This window comes from Balaenoptera borealis, assembly GCF_965194805.1.
Source record: "Balaenoptera borealis genome assembly, chromosome: 10".
NCBI lineage: Eukaryota > Metazoa > Chordata > Mammalia > Artiodactyla > Balaenopteridae > Balaenoptera > Balaenoptera borealis.
This window is the reverse complement of record NC_138874.1, coordinates 58,397,048-58,415,437: the sequence shown is the minus strand read 5'-3', so window position 1 is coordinate 58,415,437 and position 18,390 is coordinate 58,397,048. Positions and strand designations below refer to the sequence as shown.

General features: G+C 38.6%; 1 protein-coding gene across 4 annotated transcripts in view; it reads left to right on the top strand.

The window, feature by feature from the left end:
• CFAP70 (cilia and flagella associated protein 70) overlaps positions 1–18,390 on the top strand; it is an 89,688-nt gene that overhangs the window by 52,465 nt on the left and 18,833 nt on the right. For all 4 annotated transcript variants that reach the window (XM_082406846.1, XM_082406844.1, XM_082406843.1 and 1 more), the window contains 6 exons: positions 4,344–4,469; positions 6,529–6,662; positions 6,784–6,899; positions 7,099–7,323; positions 17,544–17,702; positions 18,266–18,387. In XM_082406846.1, the coding sequence (XP_082262972.1) occupies positions 4,344–4,469; positions 6,529–6,662; positions 6,784–6,899; positions 7,099–7,323; positions 17,544–17,702; positions 18,266–18,387 (882 nt within the window). The remainder of the gene's footprint in view (positions 1–4,343; positions 4,470–6,528; positions 6,663–6,783; positions 6,900–7,098; positions 7,324–17,543; positions 17,703–18,265; positions 18,388–18,390) is intronic.

Genomic DNA, 18,390 nt, shown 5'->3' with positions numbered 1-18,390 from the left:
GGAAGCCCTGCTCATTTTTTATGTATGCAGTTGTGGTTTGTTTGAAAACAAAGACAAAATCAAAGTGTTTTTGTCCCCCTGGTAGTCTCTAACCAGCTATGCATCCTCAAAGCCTCTATTCTTTTTTTTTTTTTTTTAAAGGAAAGGTGGATTTTTTTTTTTTTGGCCTCGTTGGGGCTTCGTTGATGCGCACAGGCTTTCTCTAGTTGCAGTGAGTGGGGGCTACTCTTTTTTTTTTTTTTTTAAACATTGTTTCCTTTTCTTTTTTTTTTAACTTTTTGGGTTTATTTATTTATTTATGTATCTATCTATGGCTGTGTTGGGTCTTCGTTTCTGTGCGAGGGCTTTCTCTAGTTGCGGCAAGTGGGGGCCACTCTTCATCGCGGTGCGCAGGCCTCTCACTATCGCAGCCTCTCTTGTTGCGGAGCACAGGCTCCAGACGCGCAGGCTCAGTAATTGTGGCTCACGGGCCTAGTTGCTCCGCGGCATGTGGGATCTTCCCAGACCAGGGCTCGAACCCGTGTCCCCTGCATTGGCAGGCAGATTCTCAACCACTGCGCCACCAGCGAAGCCCCCGGGGGCTACTCTTCATTGCAGTGCGCGGGCTTCTCATTGTGGTGGCTTCTCTTGCTGTGGAGCACGGGCTCTAGGCATGTGGGCTTCAGTAGTTGCAGCACACGGGCTCAGTAGTTGTGGCATGAGGGCCTTAGAGTGCACACGCTTCAGTAGTTGCGGCGCATGGGCTCAGTAGTTGTGACGTGCGGGCTCTAGGGCACATGGGCTCAGTAGTTGTGGCTTGCTGGCTCTAGAGCACAGGCTCAGTAGTTGTGGTGCACAGGCTTAGTTGATCTGCGGCATGTAGGATCTTCCTGGACCAGGGATCGAATCTGTGTCCCCTGCATTGGCAGGCGGATTCTTAACCGCACTGTGCCACCAGGGAAGTCCCTCAAAGTCTCTATTCTATTTGTTCTTTCCTTCACTGTTTTTTTCTTCTCGGCCACAATCACTTTTTCTTTCACCTGTTCAGCCTTCCTGAAAGAGGTAGGAGTGTCCAGTATCCTAGGGTTAAGAGAACGATCCTGCACAGATGATTTGGATGATTTGATATGGAAAGCAATTGAGAACTGAGCATGAGATGGTAATTACTGTTGCCTGTGTCCCCAAGGAGCCCCTGTCTAGTAGAGGAGAGAGGCACAAAATACAAATAACTGCAGTAGAGTGAGGTAAGTCCTGTGACAGAGGTGTGTCCATGGTAGAGCAGGTTAGGGGATGCCTAAAGAAAGTATCAACTTCACCCTGAGATCTTTCAGGGAAGGATTCACAGAGGAGCTGTGACTCGACCTGGGCCTTGAAGGCTAAAAAGAAGCTCTCCAGGTAGATGTTTCAGAGCATTTGAGTCATAGAGAACATCATAAAGGCTTAGAAGCTTGGAAGAATATGGCATATACAGAAACTGCATATAGTTCAGGAGCAGAGGTTGAAGTGGTTGAGTGACAGAGAAACAGGCGATGAAGCCAGGGATCAGTTCCTGGTAGGGGAGCTGGGAGCATGGATGGAGGCCTTATATGCCACACAAAGAAGTTTTGACTTTTTCCCTTATTAGCAGTTAGATGCAATAAATTTAATTATTTTATACTGGGAAATAATATGATTAGATTTACATTTTAGAAAAAGCACTCTGATAGCAGTATGTAGGATGGGTTAGAGGTGGTGAACTGGTGATGTTAACTGGTTATTACATACTAAGGAGGAAAAGAGAGCAAAGATTCTTAAGTTTAAGTCTCAGTGACTGGGTAGCTGGCAATACCATTGACTAGGACAAGAAATACAACATAAGCAAATTTGGTGGAAGGCAAGTGATGTTGAATTCAGTTTTAAACATTGACTCCTGTGGGGTTTTGCTCAAGAGAGAGATCTGGGCTAGAGATTAGATTTGGGAGCCTTGAGTATACAGATGCTAGTCAAACTGTGGTCATAGATGAAGCTGCCAAGAAAAGCACAAGTAGAGAGAGAAGCAAGCTGGTGGCAAAACCGGAGGAAACACCAACATTTAAGGGATGGATAAGTAAAAGAATTAATAAAGGAGACAAGTAAATTGTTGAAAAGGTAAAAGACCCAGAAGACAGTGGTATTTCAGAATCTAAGGGAAGAAAATTTTAAGAAGAAAAAATGGTCAGCGTTGTCAAATACTCTGAGGAGTTCAAGAAAAACAAGATCTGGGGTAGGGGGAGGGGAGATTGGAGAAAGGAGGTCAGAAGGTACAAATTTCCAATTACAAGATAAATAAGTACTAGGGATGTAATGTACAGTATGAGGACTATAGTTAACACTGCTGTGTGGTATATATGAAAACTGTTGAGAGTAAATCCTGAGTTCTCATTACAAGGACAAATTTTTTTTCTTTTTTTGCTTTCTCTTTTTATTGTATCTATATGAGATGATGAATGCTAACTAAACTTTCTGCAGTAGTAATTTCACAATGTATGTTAAGTCAATATATGCTTATACAGTGATGTATATCAGTTATATCTTGATAAACCTGGGGAAAAAAGAAAAAAATCTGAAAGGTTTTTATTGGATTTGGCAATAAGGAGGTTGTTGTTACCTTTACAGAGCAGTTTCATTGGGCTAATGAAGTGGATTCAAATGATAATGAATTGAAGAGTAAATGAGTGATTAGGAAGCAGGTGGAATATAAATTCAGGAAGTTGGAAGATGAAGGGAAGAAGTAGGAAAGTAGTAGCTAGAAATTAGAGATTTTCTTTTTAAGATGGAAAAGCCTTTAGAACGTCCACAGGTTTAGGAAGAGTCAGCAGACTGGGAGAAGTTGAAAATTGAGGAAAAAGAGGGAATAACCAGTGGCAAACTCAGGATATACAAGTGGAAAAGGATCAAGAATTTAGATGGAACGATTAGCCTTGAAACAGAGAAGGATGTGATGCCTCGTCCTCTGAGACGGAAAGGAAAGAGATACAGTGGATGCAGAAGGAAACAATTCGGGTGTAGGATTCAAAAGTTGAGGGGTTTTTTTGCCTAATGATTTCTATTTCTTCTGTGAAGTAACGCCTTTACTGAAAGTGAAGGGGTGAGAGTTGAATGAAAAGCTTGAAGAAAATTTAGATAGTGCACAGCATTATGAAAAATGTTGCTGAACAAGGACAAATACATAGATTGCTGGGAGTATTAAAGGCCTTCAGCTAAGACTGTATGAAGTTTTCTTCAGGATCAGTTAGCAGCTCCTGTCTAAGAATGAAGAAATCCGATTGTAGGATTGTTTTAATTTGGGAGTTTTCCGGGCAAGTGCAGGAAAAGGACAAGGATGCCCAGATCTTGAGTGTGCTGGTGAGAGAGTCGTATGAGTGGAAATCATGAGGTCCAGGCTTATCCTTTTGGAAAATGATCAGCATATTGGAAGTCAGAGAGAAGTTTTAAGGGGACTAAATGACAAGAAGGGAGAAGGCTTGTAATGTGGGTTTGGGGAGTGGATATTAGAGGTATAATATTTCTGGTTTGGGCATGGCAGTGTGTTGCTGTAGGGATTTGGAGGTCAAAGTCACCAAAATTAAAAAGAACAAAGAACAGAGGCATTAATCAGTGATCAAAAGCTCACTTTGGCCCATCTCAAATTTAGCTTTACTCTTCACATTCCTTAGTAACTCTACTTGTTAAAGTCAGTGATACTATTTTTATTTGTAGTTAAAGAATTTGGTGGGGTGGGGGGGTCTTCCCTGGCCATAGCGTCTGGCCCAAGAGATTACTTGTTATTACCAGACTTGCTTTCCTATCTGGGTATATAGGATATATTATTTTTCCTTCTACCTTTCTGGCTATTTCTAAAATGTCTCCTTTGTAGAATCTATCTGTCTATATATCCCACTGAAAACGTAGATGTAGCTGCCAAAGATTTACCCTGGGCTCATGTTTTCTTGATGTTTAAAGACTCTAGCTAGTTCTTGCCAACCCTTTTCATGTCATGACACCTAAAAAATGATAATATTTGTCTGTACACTAGAGAAAGTGAAAGAAGCTGTTTGAGGTTAGAAGTGACTTAGTTAGGGATTCTGGCTGCCCTAAGGGTTGAAGAGAGCAGTTGTGCCCTGAATAATTTTTTACTCACTTCCATGAGCTTAGACTGTTGGTATTCAGATACCTGAGATTCTATTTCACCCTTGATATTCATCCTTTGGTTCACTCTCACTCTCTTAGTGTATTGGCCAGACTGTAAGAAACCTCGATATCTTTTTTGACATCATGACTAGAGTCTCACATTTGGTTTATTCTTATAAAACTTCTCTACTTGTAATTGCTTCATTTTGTCTGCATGACATCTTGATGATGACAAGGCCATGCCAGATGATGTCCAAGGCACTCCTTCAGCCATTTATACCAGCAGTGAACAGCTTCGGCTCTTTGCATTCGAAGCAGAAGTCAATGAGAACTATGAAATGGCAACAGTGTACTATGAAGAGGTAATTAAACATCTTTCTGGTGGTTGTCATTACTGCTATTTGTACAATATGGGTATAATAAATAGTAGTTTCTGATTGTTTAAAATCCAACCTTATTGGTGAAAGGATAGACACATAGATCAATAAAACAGAGTCCAAATATAGGTGCACACAAATAAGGCCATTATATTTTCGACAAAGTTGTTTACAAATTTACAAATTCAATGCAGAAAGGATAGTCTTTTCAAAAAATTGTGTTAGAACAGTTGGTTATCCGTATGCAGAAAATGAACCTCGAGAGGCAGAGATCAAGATGGCAGAGTAAGAGGGCATGGAGCTCACCTCCCCAGCACAAACACATTAAAAATACATCTACATGTGGAACAATTCTCACTGAAAACTAACTGGAAACTGGCAGAAGGACTCCTGTACAACCAAGGCTCTAAGAAAGATACACACACAATTGAGTAGAAGGGGAAGAAGTGATCTGGTTAGGATCTGTGCCCCTCGGAGGGGACTCAGAGGAAAGGGGATATTGCACTGGTGTATACCCATACTGGGGAGTGAGTGGGTCAAGCCACAGACTGGGTATCCCAGTCCTGGGTTCCTATGCAGAGGAGACAAGCCACCTTGGCTGGTTGGAGGACTGCTGGGACGGATAAAAAGGCTGGAGAAGCCTGGACTCTGCTCCTGAGGGGTGCAAGTGTCCTGGCTTGCCCTTGAGGCAGAGAGAGGTCTGCCCTACTGGCTGCCAGGTTTCCCATGGCTGCCTCACCATGCACCTGGGCCCAAGCCAAGCCAATGTTCCAGCCCCACTTAGACCATGCCACAGCACAGCACTGGATCTGGGGGGCCACAACCAGGGAAAAGACTCGACCCTGGGTTGCATCTGAGAAGAGCCGCTGATGCCTATACGGGCAGTGCATCGGACCTCTGTATGCACATGGGCCCCAGTTGCTTCAGCACACCCCTCCTCTGGTGCAAAGGTTTTGGTGTGGGGAGAGGGAAAAATGCGTACTTAATGGGAACATAGCCAGCTGGAGGAAAAATCAAATCCAATGTTGTGAAGCTATTGCCCTATGTTTTCTTCTCAGAGTTTTATAGTTTTAGGTCTTACATTTAGGTCTTTGATTCATTTGAGTTATTTTTGGTATATGGTATTAGGTAAGGGTCCAACTTCAATCTTTTGCATGTGGATATCCAGTTTTCTTAGCACAGTTTGCTTAAAAGACTGTCCTTTCCCTATTGAATGGTCTTGGCACCTTTGCCAAAAGTCATTTGACCATACATGCTACGATTTATTTCTGGGCTCTCTGTTCTATTCCCTTGGTCTCTATGTCTGTCTTTATACCAGTATCAGACTGATTACTGTAGCTTTATAAGTTTTGAAATCAGGAAGTGTGGGTCCTCCAGTTTTGTTCTTTTTTAAGATTGTTTTGGATATTCAGGGTCCCTTAAGATTCCATATGAATTTTAGAATGGGCTTTTATATTTCTGCAAAAAACAGCATTGGAATTTTGATAGATATTGCATTGAATCTGTAAATTGCTTTGAATAGTATGATATCTTAACAATATTAAGTCTTGCAATCTGTGAACATGGAATGTATTTCCATTTGTTTATGTCTTCTTTAATTTCTTTCAGCAATGTTTTATAGTTTTAACTCATTATGAGTTGCTTTTATTATTACATATTTGTGGATAAGCTTATATTTGCATTCTCAAGACTGTGACAGAAATGATTATATGTAAATCTTTAAAATGAAATATAAAATGAACCTTTTGGTTCCCAAGTAATTGGATGAGCATATGATGACCAGAACACTGACACTAGGAAGCAATGAGTTGAGGATTCATTTTTTACATTATTTCAACAAATATTTATTGACCACATACTATTAGCCAGAGAAGTGACTGTTCTAGGCATTCGGAATTCAGTGGTAAGCAAAAAAAGAAGTCATAGTTTCTACTTTCATAGAGCTTATAGTATTTATGGAGTGCTTACTATGTGATGTTGTGTGCATAAAGAATATGACATAGCGTCACAATAGCCTTGGTCCTCCTGATGTTTCATGTGATAGAGGTTGGTTCGTGAGCCCCAGAACCTGGAGCACTGGCTGGACTACGGTGCCTTCTGCCTCCTAACTGAAGACAATATCAAAGCACAAGAGTGTTTTCGGAAAGCCCTTTCCCTGAACCAGAATCATATCCACAGGTATGGTTGGAAGGGAGATAAGGAATGAGTAGGAGCAGATAAGCTTCTATATGAAATTGTCTTGGTTCCATGACTGTGACATGGGACCATGTTGTTAATCATGTTGGTGGTCTCTTCTCAGCTTGTTGCTGTGTGGTGTCCTGGCTGTCCTGATGGAGAACTATGAACAGGCAGAAATTTTCTTTGAAGATGCTACTTGCTTGGAGCCAACTAATGTTGTAGCCTGGACTTTACTTGGTTTGATATTTTCCTGTGATATGAATGTGTTTTCTTTCATTAGAAGATTTTTCCCTTTCTCTTTCCACTCTTAAATGGCTCATCACATAGTTCTTAAACTTTAGTAAAAGTGTGGGAAGTTTAAGTGAAATGTTGTCATTCTTCAGTATACGATGGTGGGAAATTAGTCACATTTATTTCAACATCTTTTTTTCTTCAGGCTTGTACTATGAAATTCAAAACAATGATATTCGAATGGAAATGGCATTTCATGAAGCCTTCAAACAGCTTCAGGCACGAGTGCTTCAGGCACAAGTTACAAAGCAGAGGCGCACCAGTACTGTGGAGTATGTTGAAGAAGGAGGGAAAGCAGACTCCTGTTTAGGCCCTTGGGGAATAACCAGTGGTTCTTCTACAGCAGCAGTCAAGGTGGAAGCCCCAGCAGGTAGGACCAGGGAGATGATGAGTGGCTATTGGAAAAAATTACTGGCCTTATGAGTAGGACCTGGCACATAGTAGGTACTCAGTAAATAGCTGTTAAATGAATGAGAAGGTGGAGTTTTGAGTTGTTCCAGGGATACCAGGAAAGAGTGCTTCTAAGTGTTTCCTCATTCATGTGACAGAAAGTTGGAAGCTTCTACTTGTTGCTATTCAGTTTTTTGAGACTTAGAGAATTTACTGTCTCTGTGTATCCCTAAAAGGGGTATCATTTTAGCTGAGTAAATTTCATTCTTTTTCCCCTCACTCTCTTCCCCAGTATGTAAGGTCCCATTCTTGTGATTGTTAAATTTGTTTATTTATACACTGTATTTTTTTCCTGTTCTTCATTGACATTCTCCTTTCCTCCACTTTAGGAAATCAGTCATTCTAATGTGTTTAATGTGTGTATTTTTGTTTACGTGTTTCTTGCGTATGTTATTTTGTTTATAAGTTATTGTACATTGTTATTTTGTGAGCATATATTTTCAACAGTTTGAGGTATAATGGACATTTCATAAACTGCACATATTTAATGTACAATTTGATGTTTTGACATATGAACACACCCATGGAAACATCACCACAATCAAGATAATGAACATATCCAAAATCCCCAAAACTTCCCTTGTGCCCATTTGTAATCTCTTTCTCTTGCTCCTATTTCCAGATAACCACCAGTCAACTTTCTATCACTATAGATGAGTTTGCATATTCTAGAATTTTAGAATTAAGCAGAATCACACAGTACATATATTCTTTTTTGTCTGACTTCTTCCACTAAGCCTAATTATTTTGAGTTTCAAACATGTTGTTGCCCATATCAGTAGTTCGTCATTTTTTATTTCTAAACAGTATCCTGATGTACAGAGATACCACGCTATGTTTATTTTGTCACCTGTTGATATATATTTGGGTTGTTTCTAGTTTGGGACTATTAAAATAAAGCTGCTATGGATATTTGTGTACAAGTCTTTGTATAGACATATACTTTCATTATCTTGGGTAAATACTTAGAAGTTGAATAGCTGGGACCCTGGGTTATCTAACAGTATGTTTTTTATTTTCTAAATATTTGGGGATTTTTCCAGAAGTCTTTGTTTTTTATTTCTAATTTAATTTCATTGTGATTAGAAAATGTGCTTTGCATGAATTGAATCCTTTTAAATTTATTTGGACTTGTTTTATGGTCTAGTGTTCGATCTGTCTTGATTCCATATGCACTTGAAAAGAGTGTGTATTCTGCTGTCATTGAGTGGAGTGCTCTATAAGTAGGTTTAATTAGTTGATTGTGTTGTTCAACTCTCCAAATGCTTTGTAGTTTTGTGCCTTTGAAGTTTTGTTTAAATAGTTCTTGCCTCAAGTCACATTTTCTTCAATTAACTTTATAATATTAGTTTTACATTTAGATCTCTTTTAAATTTATTTTTATTATTTTATTTATTTATTTTTGGCCACCTTGGGTCCTCGTTGCTGTGTGCGGGCTTCCTCTAGTAGCGGTGAGCGGGGGCTACTCTTCATTGCAGCGTGCGGGCTTCTCATTGTGGTGGCTTCTCCTGTTGCAGAGCACGGGCTCTAGGTGTGTGGGCTTCAGTAGTTGTGGCACGCGGCCTCAGTAGTTGTGGCTCATGGGCTCTAGAGCGCAGGCTCAGTAGTTGTGGCACACAGGCTTAGGTGCTCCGTGGCATGTGGGATCTTCCCAGACCAGGGCTCAAACCCATGTTCCCTGCATTGGCAGGCGGGTTCTTAACCACTATGCCACCAGGGAAGTCCCTACTTAGATCTTTAATCTATCAGGATTCCATCTTTGACTGTGATGCAAGGTAGGCATCCAATTTTATTTTTCTCCACATATAGATCTAGTTTTCTCAAAACCATCTATTAAACCATCATCTTTTATCCTTCGATTTAAGGTATATATGTCTCTGAGCTCTCTGTTCTGTCTCATTTGTCTGATCTTAAAACAATATCACACTCTTTTTATTGCTGTGGTGTTATAGTATGCCTTCGTATCTGGCATATGAGGTTCTCCATTTACTTGCCTTTTTTATACCTGACTTACCTATTCATAAATGTTTATTCATCTGTATGAATTTTATAGTGAGTTTATCAAGTACATTAAAAATCCAGTTGGAAATTTTATTTGGACTGTATTGAATTTATAGATAAATTTAGGGATAATTAACATCTACATATTATTACACCATTCCATCCAAGTGTGTGGAGGATCTCTCCATTTACTCAGGTCATCTTCTGGGTTCTTTATTAAAGTTATAACATTTTTTTCCAGTGAGGCCCGGTTTAAGTAATTCATAGATATTTTATAGATTCCATTGCTATCATAATAGTATCTTATTTTAATTATGTTTTCTAGTTGGTTATTGCTAGTATTTTTTAGTGTATGCTGTTGATTTTCTACATTTTAGATTTTAGTGTATACTATTTTTTAGATTGAACTTGTATATGACAATCTTGTTTGACTCTTATTGATTCAGGTAGATTATTAATTCTATTATTTTTTTCCAGAATATGATTATCATATCATCTGCCAATAATGACAGTGTTACGTTTTCCTCCCAATCCTCATGCTACTCATGTCTTTTTATTATCTACAATAATATGTTGTATATTAGTTGTGGTGTTCAGCATTTTCTTCTTTCCTGTCTTAAGGGGAATGAGTTTAAAGTTTGTCTTTTAAATATAAAATATGCTGTAAGCTTTTTCTGAAAAACCTTTACAGAATTAAGGAGGATCTCTTCTATTCTTAATTTCCAAAGAGTTTTTTTCATTAATAGGTGTTGATCTTTATCAAATTCTTTTTCTGCATCAGTTGAAAAAAATAAAATTATTTTCTCCTTTTATCCATTAATATAGTGAACAACATTGATAGATTTCTTTTATATTGAACAATCCTTGCAATAACTGGAAATCCTACTTGATCATAATGTATTAGTTTTTAATATACCTTTGGATTTGAATAGCTAATGCTTTATTTTGGATCTTTGCATCTATGTTCATAAATGAAGTAGCCTGTAATTTTCTTTTGTCATCTATTTTTATAATCAAGATTATTAGGCACCTTTCCTTTGCTCTTCTGTATCAACTTATATATGATACAATTGATTTTGACTTAAACATTTGGCAGAACTCAACCATAAAACAACTGGGACCTGGGGTTTTTGGCAAAGGAGGTATTGACTATCATTTCATTTTATTAATCTTTATGAATTTGCATTCTAAAGACACAGACCTACTAGAGAATGGACTTGAGGCTATGGGGAGGGGGAAGGGTAAGCTGTGACAAAGTGAGAGAGTGGCATGGACATATATACACTACCAAATGTAAAATAGATAGCTAGTGGGAAGCAACCGCATAGCACAGGGAGATCAGCTCGGTGCTTTGTGACCACCTAGAGGGGTGGGATAGGGAGGGTGGGAGGGAGGGAGATGCAAGAGGGAAGAGATATGGGAACATATGTATATGTATAACTAATTCACTTTGGTATAAAGCAGAAACTAACACACCATTGTAAAGCAATTATACTCCAATAAAGATGTTAAAAAAAAAAAGAATTTGCATTCTATATTTCTTATTGTGTTATTCATGGTATTTTATACTTTTTAGAGTTCATCAATTTCATCTAGGTTTAAAAATTATATTAGAATATGATTTTTCATATTAATCTTTTATTTTTAAATACACTTTATTTTTTAGAGCAGTTTTAGGTTCACAGCAAGATTAAAAGGAAAGTATAGATATTTCACATATACTTCTTGCCTCCACACATGCATAGTCTTTCTTCCCCATTATCACCATGCCTGGTGACATATGATACGCAGTATCTTAAAAGCTTATGTGCCATCTGTATATCTTCTTTGGTGAGATGTATGTTAAGGTCTTTGGCCACTTTTTAATCAAGTCGTTTATATTCTTATTGTTAGTTTTAAGAGTTCTTTGTATATTTTGATTAAATGTGTCTTTTGCAAACATTTTCTCCCAGTCCTATGGCTTGTCTTCTCATTCTCTTCACATTGTCCTTTGCAGAGCATGAGTTTTTAATTTCAGTGAAGTCCAGCTTGTCAATTCCTTCTTTCATGGGTTGTGCCTTTGGTGTTCTATCTAAAAAGCCATACTCAATGTCATCTAGGTTTTCTCTTATGTTATCTTCTAGGAGTTTTATAGTTTTTGCATTTTACACTTAGTTCTGTGATCCATTTTGAGTTAATTTTTGTGATGTTATGATGTTATCATTTTTTTGCATGTAGATGTCCAATTGTTCCACTGCTATTTGCTGAAAAGTCTATCTTTGCTCAATTGTATTACCTTTGTTTTTTTAACCACACTGTCTTGATTACTGCAGCTTTATAGTGAGACTTGAAGTCAGGTAGGGTCAGTTCTCCAACTTTGTTCTCCTTAAATATTATGTTAGCTGTTCTTTGTCTTTTGCCTCTCCATATAAACTTTAGAATCAGTTTGTTGATATCCACAGAATAACTTTCTGGGACTTTGATTGGGATTGCATTGAATCCATAGATCAAATTGGGAAGAACTGACATCCTGATGATAGTGAATCTTCTTATCCATTAAGATGAACTATCTCTCCATTTATTTAGTTCTTTTTTGATTTAGTTCATCATAGATTGTAGTTTTCCTTATACAGAACTTGTACATATTTTGTCAGATTTATACCTAAGTTTTTCATTTTTTGGATGCCAATATAGATAGTGTTGTGCTTAAATTTCAAATTGCACTTATTTGTTGCTGGTATATAGATTAACTTTTATATATTAACCTTGTATCCTGCAATTTTGCTATAATTGCTTATTAGTTCCAGGAGTATTTTTGGTCACTTCTTTTGGACTTTCTACATAGACAATCATATCTTTTGCAAACAAAGACAGTTGTATTTCTTCCTTCTCCATTTGTATTCCTTCCTTCCCAATTTGTATTTCTTTTATTTCTTTTTCTTGTCTTGTTGCATTAGTTAGGACTTACAGTATGATGTATGATGTTGAAAAGCAGTGGTGAGAAGGGATATCCTTCCCTTGTTTCAGATCTTGTGGGAAAACTTCAAGTTTCTTATCAGTAAGTATGATGATAGCTATAGTTTTTTGTAGATATTCTTGATCAAGTCCAGGAAGTTTCGCTCAATTCCTAGTTTACTGAGAGTTTTTATCTTGAAGAGGCGTTAGATTTTGTCAAATGCTTTTTCTGCATCTATTGATATGATCATATGATTTTCTTCTTTAGCCTGTTGATATTCTGGATTACATTAGTCAATTTTTGAATGTTCAACCAGCCTTGCATACCTACATTAAATCCTATTTGGCCATGGTGTATAATTCTTTTACATACTGTTGAATTTGATTTGCTAATATTTTGTTGACAATTTTTGAGTCTATGTTCATGAGAGATAATAGTCTGTAGTTTTCTTGTCTTGTAAAAGTCTTTGTCTGGTTTTGGTATTAGGAAAATGCTGGCCTCATAGAATGACTTAGGAAGTATTCCTTCTGCTTCTGTCCTCTTAAAGATATTGTATAGAAATGGTATAATTTCTGCTTTAAATGTTTGGGAGAATTCACCAGTGAACCCATCTGACCCTCGTATTTTCTGTATTGGAAGGTTATTAATTACTGATTCAGTATATTTAATACATATAGTCCTATTCAGATTGTCTGTTTCTCCTTGTGTAAGTTTTGGAAGATTATGTTTTTTAGGAAGTTGGTCCATTTCATCTAGGTTATTAAATTTGTGGGCACATAAGTGTTCATAATATTCCTTTACTATCTTTTAAAAAAATTAATTAATTAATTAATTAATTTATTTGGCTGCATTGGGTCTTCATTGCTGCACGCAGGCTTTCTCTAGTTGCGGCGAGCGGGGGCTACTCTTCGTTGCGGTGCGCGGGCTTCTCATTGCAGTGGCTTCTCGTTGCAGAGCATGGGCGCTAGGTGCGTGGGCTTCAGTAGTGTGGCACGAGGGTTCAGTAGTTGTGGCTCGTGGGCTCTAGAGCGCAGGCTGAGTAGTTGTGGCACACAGGCTTAGTTGTTCTGCGGCATGTGGGATCTTCCTGGACCAGGGCTCAAACCCATGTCCCCTGCATTGGCAGGCGGATTCTTAACCACTGCGCCACCAGGGAAGCCCTTTACTATCTTTTTAATGTCCATGGGATCTGTAGTGATGTCTCTTCTTTCATTTCTGATATTAGTAATATGTCCTCTTTTTTTATTTTTCTTTTTTTTTAGTTAGCCTGGCTAACGGCTTACTGATTTTATTGATCTTTTCAAAGAGCCAACTTTTGGTTTCATTAATCTTCTCTATTAATTTTCAATTTTAATTTTATTGATTTCTGCTTATATATTTATTATATCATTTAACTTTGTATTTAATGAAAAATTCTCAACAAAATATTAGCAAACCGAATCCAACAACACGTAAAAAAAGATCATACGCTATGACCAAGTGGGATTTATCCCAAGTTCACAAGGACGGTTCAACATATGCAAATCAATCAATGTGGTACACCACATCAACAAAAGAAAAGACAAAAACTGCATGATCATCTCAATAGATGCAGAAAAAGCATTTGACAAAATTCAACATCCATTCATGATAAAAACGCTTACCAAAGTGGGTATACAGGGAACATATCTCAACATAATAAAAGCTATTTATGACAAACCCACAGCTAATATAATACTCAACAGTGAAAAGCTAAAAGCCTTCCCACTAAAATCTGGAACAAGACAAGGATGCCCACTCTTACCCCTTCTATTCAACATGGTATTGGAAGTCCTAGCCACAGCAATCAGACAAGAAAAAGAAATAAAAGGTATCCAGATTGGAAGGGAAGAGGTATAATTGTCATTATATGCACATGACATGATACTATATGGAGAAAACCCTAAAGATTTCACACAAAAACTTCTAGAACTGATAAATAAATTCAGCAAGGTAGCAGGATACAAGATTGACATACAGAAATCTGTTGCATTTCTTTACACTAACAATGAAATATCAGAAAGGGAAAGTCAAAACAAAACAAAACAAAAAACAATCCTTTTAAAATCGTATCCAACAAACAAACAAAAAAATACATAGGAATAAACCTGACCAAGGAGGTGAGAGACTTATCCGCTGAGAACTATAAAAAACTGATAAAGGCAACTGAAGATGATTCAAAGAAGTGGAAAGATTGCTTATCTCCACTTTTTTTAGTTCTTTTACTGAGGTTATGTCTTGTTCTTTCATTGGTAACATATTCATCTGTCTCTTCATTTTGCCCAGTTCTCTGTTTATTTCTGTGTGGTAGGCAGGTAAGTTGGTTACATTTTCCAATTTTGAAGAAGTCGCCTTATGTAGATGTCCAGTGGGGCCCAGCAGGGCACTCATTTCTGGTCACCAGAGGTATATGCTCTAGAGGTATCCTGTATGTAGGCTGCATGCACTCTTCTTTTGTGGCAAGGTGAACTAATATGGGCATGCTGGTAGGCGGGGCTGGGCCCTGGCCCAGTTGTCTGTGAGGCAGCGCCTCATGTGGTGGCTGAGGGCCCACTGGAGGGCACAGTAGGCTTCCTGTGTGGTTGGCTGTGCAGCCCTGGGGGGACTCGGGGCTGGTGCTGGCCCACTGGTGGGCTAGGCTGTATCCCTGTGCAGCTGTTTGTGAGCTCCAGGAGGGCTCATGGCTTATGCCAACCCACTGGTGGGTGGGGTTGGTCCCTGGTGGTAATAAGCTAGAGGGAGGATTCTAAAATGGCACTTGCCAGTACCAGTGTTATCATGGTAGAATGATCCCCAAATGGCTGTCAACAGTGTCTCCATCCCCAGAGTACCAGTTGCCTCCTGCCATCCAGTAGGCTCTCCAAGATCAGCAAGTGGGTCTGACCCAGGCTTCTTTCAAACTACTGCCTCTGCACTGGGACTGGGAGCATGAGAGATTTTGTGCACTCCCTTTAAAATTGGAGTCTCTATTTCCTATAGTCCTTCAGCTCTCCTGATCCTAAGCCCCAGTGGTTTTCAGAGCCAGATGTTCTGGGGGCTTGTTTTCCTGGTTCAGGTCCCTAGTTTGAGGAGCCTGATATAGGACTATGGCCCCTCACTCCTTGGGGAGGACCTCTATGATTGTGATATTCCTCTCGTATGTCAGTCACCAACCTGAGGGTGTGGGTCCTGACTATACCATGTCCCCGTCCCTCCTACCATCTCACTGTGGTTCCTTTTTTAAGCCTTTGGTGTGGAAAATATTTTCTTCTAGTCTCCGTGTCATTTTCATAGATAGTTGTTCTGTAAGTGGTTGTAATTCTGGTGTGTCCATGGGAGGCAGTGAGTTCAGGGTCTTCCTTACTCTGCCATTTTGGCCACCTCTCCAGTTTCTTTTTTTTCATTAAGATCATCACTTCTCAATGATCAGTCTGCATATTTAACCATTCTCTTTTCTTGAAATACATGTTGGATTGCCTCCATCTCCAATAGTTTGGGTTTCCTTTGGTTGCTTCACTTTCTTGTCACACCCATTAGATGTAATCATTTCCCAGTAATACTGTCTTACTTTCTAAGAGCTCACCTACCCTCACAGTTTCTATTTTCACTTCTGATAACTGTCAGATTTCTATCTTTAACCTTGACATCCCTCCAGAATCCAGCAGTTGGATTTTTCCACTAGTTAACCCATCTCCTCATATCTCAAACTGACTCTACATCATTATATTAGGTACCCAAGCTCATGATCTCAGAGTCATCCCTGCTTCTTCTTGCTTGCTTGCTTGAGCTTCCCCTGATCCCAATATCAAGTTGATTTCCCAGACCAGTTGGTTTTCTTTCAAAATGCTCCCTACATCTTCCTTTTATATTTCCACTACTCTCCATTACCAATATCCAGAATGTTATAACAGCCTTATTACAGACTTGTCTCCATCAACATTTTTTTCTCCTTGCTGCATAGTACTGCTAGAGTAATCTTAATAAAATCCCACTTTCATCCTCTCATTTTTCTGCTCAAAACTCTTCATTGTAAACCTCTTCTTTTTCTTACAGAAGAAAACTCCTAGCATTCAAATATCAATACAGTCTAGCCCCCAACCTACCTTCTTTAATTTTTACTATGCAATCCTCAGTACCCATAAAAATAATTAGCTTGCTACTTCCATGCTTTAGCCCCTACCTCTCTACCTATCCAACTTCTACCTATTTTTCAAAGCCATATCTTTTTCTCTAGCTGAGAGTGACCTCTTCTGATTCAGAACCAGCTGGCACTGATCATTTCCTAACCGGCCTTGCTTTTTATTTTTATTCCTAAAACACTTGTTTATGTGAGAGGCAGCTTGGAATGTTTAAGAGCTTCAGCAAATTATTCAACTTTTCTGTGGTTCACTTTGTTTATTGGAGCATAATAAGTATATCTTATAGTGTTGTGAAAAATAAATAAGATTGTACATGACAATCCTTAATACCTGGCATATAGTCATGTTCATATATAACTACTTATGATGATGATGATGGTGATTTTTTATTTTTTTATTTTTTTTAATTTTTGGCTGTGTTGGGTCTTCGTTTCTGTGCGAGGGCTTTCTCCAGTTCCGGCTAGCAGGGGCCACCCTTCATCGCGGTGCGCGGGCCTCTCACTGTCGCGGCCTCTCCCATTGCGGAGCACAGGCTCCAGACGCGCAGGCTCAGCAGTTGTGGCTCACGGGCCCAGCCGCTCTGCAGCATGTGGGATCTTCCCAGACCAGGGCTCGAACCCATGTCCCCTGCATTGGCAGGCAGATTCTTAACCACTGCGCCACCAGGGAAGCCCAATGATGGTGATTTTTGAACAGTGAAATAAAATAGAATTCCTGTCCTTAAAGGGTTTTAATATTATCTAAAAATATGTTAATCTTCTCCTCTGGATTCTTGAGATTCTAGGCTTAGCATATAGCTTTTGTAATTTGTTTGACACTATCATGACTGGGCTGGCAGAAGGGTTCGAGTAGGGGGTCATAGTGGCAGGAGCTGTGCTGTCTGTTTAGCTTGCACTCTTTAATTTATTCAGAAATATGAAAAATCTGCAAAACAAGTCTTTCCATGCAATATTTAGGGGTTATGTTTCCTATGCTTTGGAAATTAATTGTATTTATCTCCTGTAATAACCTTTTAATATACAATGTAGGAAGGTAGTTTTTTTTCTCATTAAAATTTAATCTTTTTAGGACTAGGAGCTCCATTATCCATTCTAGATGAATTTCTTGATGAATCCTCTAACCTGCAGTCTGAGTCACATGAACCCATTTTGTCTGTACAGTCTCAGGATCCAACTACCAGCCAAAAACCATCCAACACATTTGTCAAGAAGACACCATCAAAAAAAGGTAATTAGAATAAAGATTTCCACTTGGAAGAAGGGCATAAACAAACTAGACAATGTTGAAAACTCTTTTGATGACCAAAATGGCAATCTTAACTTGTTTGAAGTTGATTAGTTTATCTGTAATATTGTCTAAATTCCTTCATGTGAGGCTAGACTCTGAAATCCAATCTCAGTAACGCAACTCTTTCTATAGTGAGGATTTACATTTAGCTCGGAGAAGTAGCCAACTATAGACCTGTGATTTTCTGGCAATGAATTTTCATTTTTACAGTATCTAAAGATTCAGAGTATCTACAAATCTCTTTCACATTCAGGAAGATCTGAATACTTTTTTTTAAAAAAAGCTTTTATTTCATTCAACTTGCATTTGGAACCACCAGTAGAATAACCTCGAGAACCTTTGAGATCTCCTCTTTGGGGGCCATTGCTATAGAATAATCTATTGCTTTCAAGATTATAATTTCTCTCATATATTAGAGTAGAATACTCTCCCTGCTATGTGTCTGAGCTTCTGAATTTTCCCTTTATATCTAATTGTCTATTATTTTAATATCATATTTTCAGGAGCATCAAAATGTCAAGAGTCATCAACTTCTCTGCATCCCACCCTTTATAGTGTTTCACAAACTCCTACCACCATCTTCATGGAGACCATACGCTTCTTGATGAAGGTCAATGCTGTGCAGGTC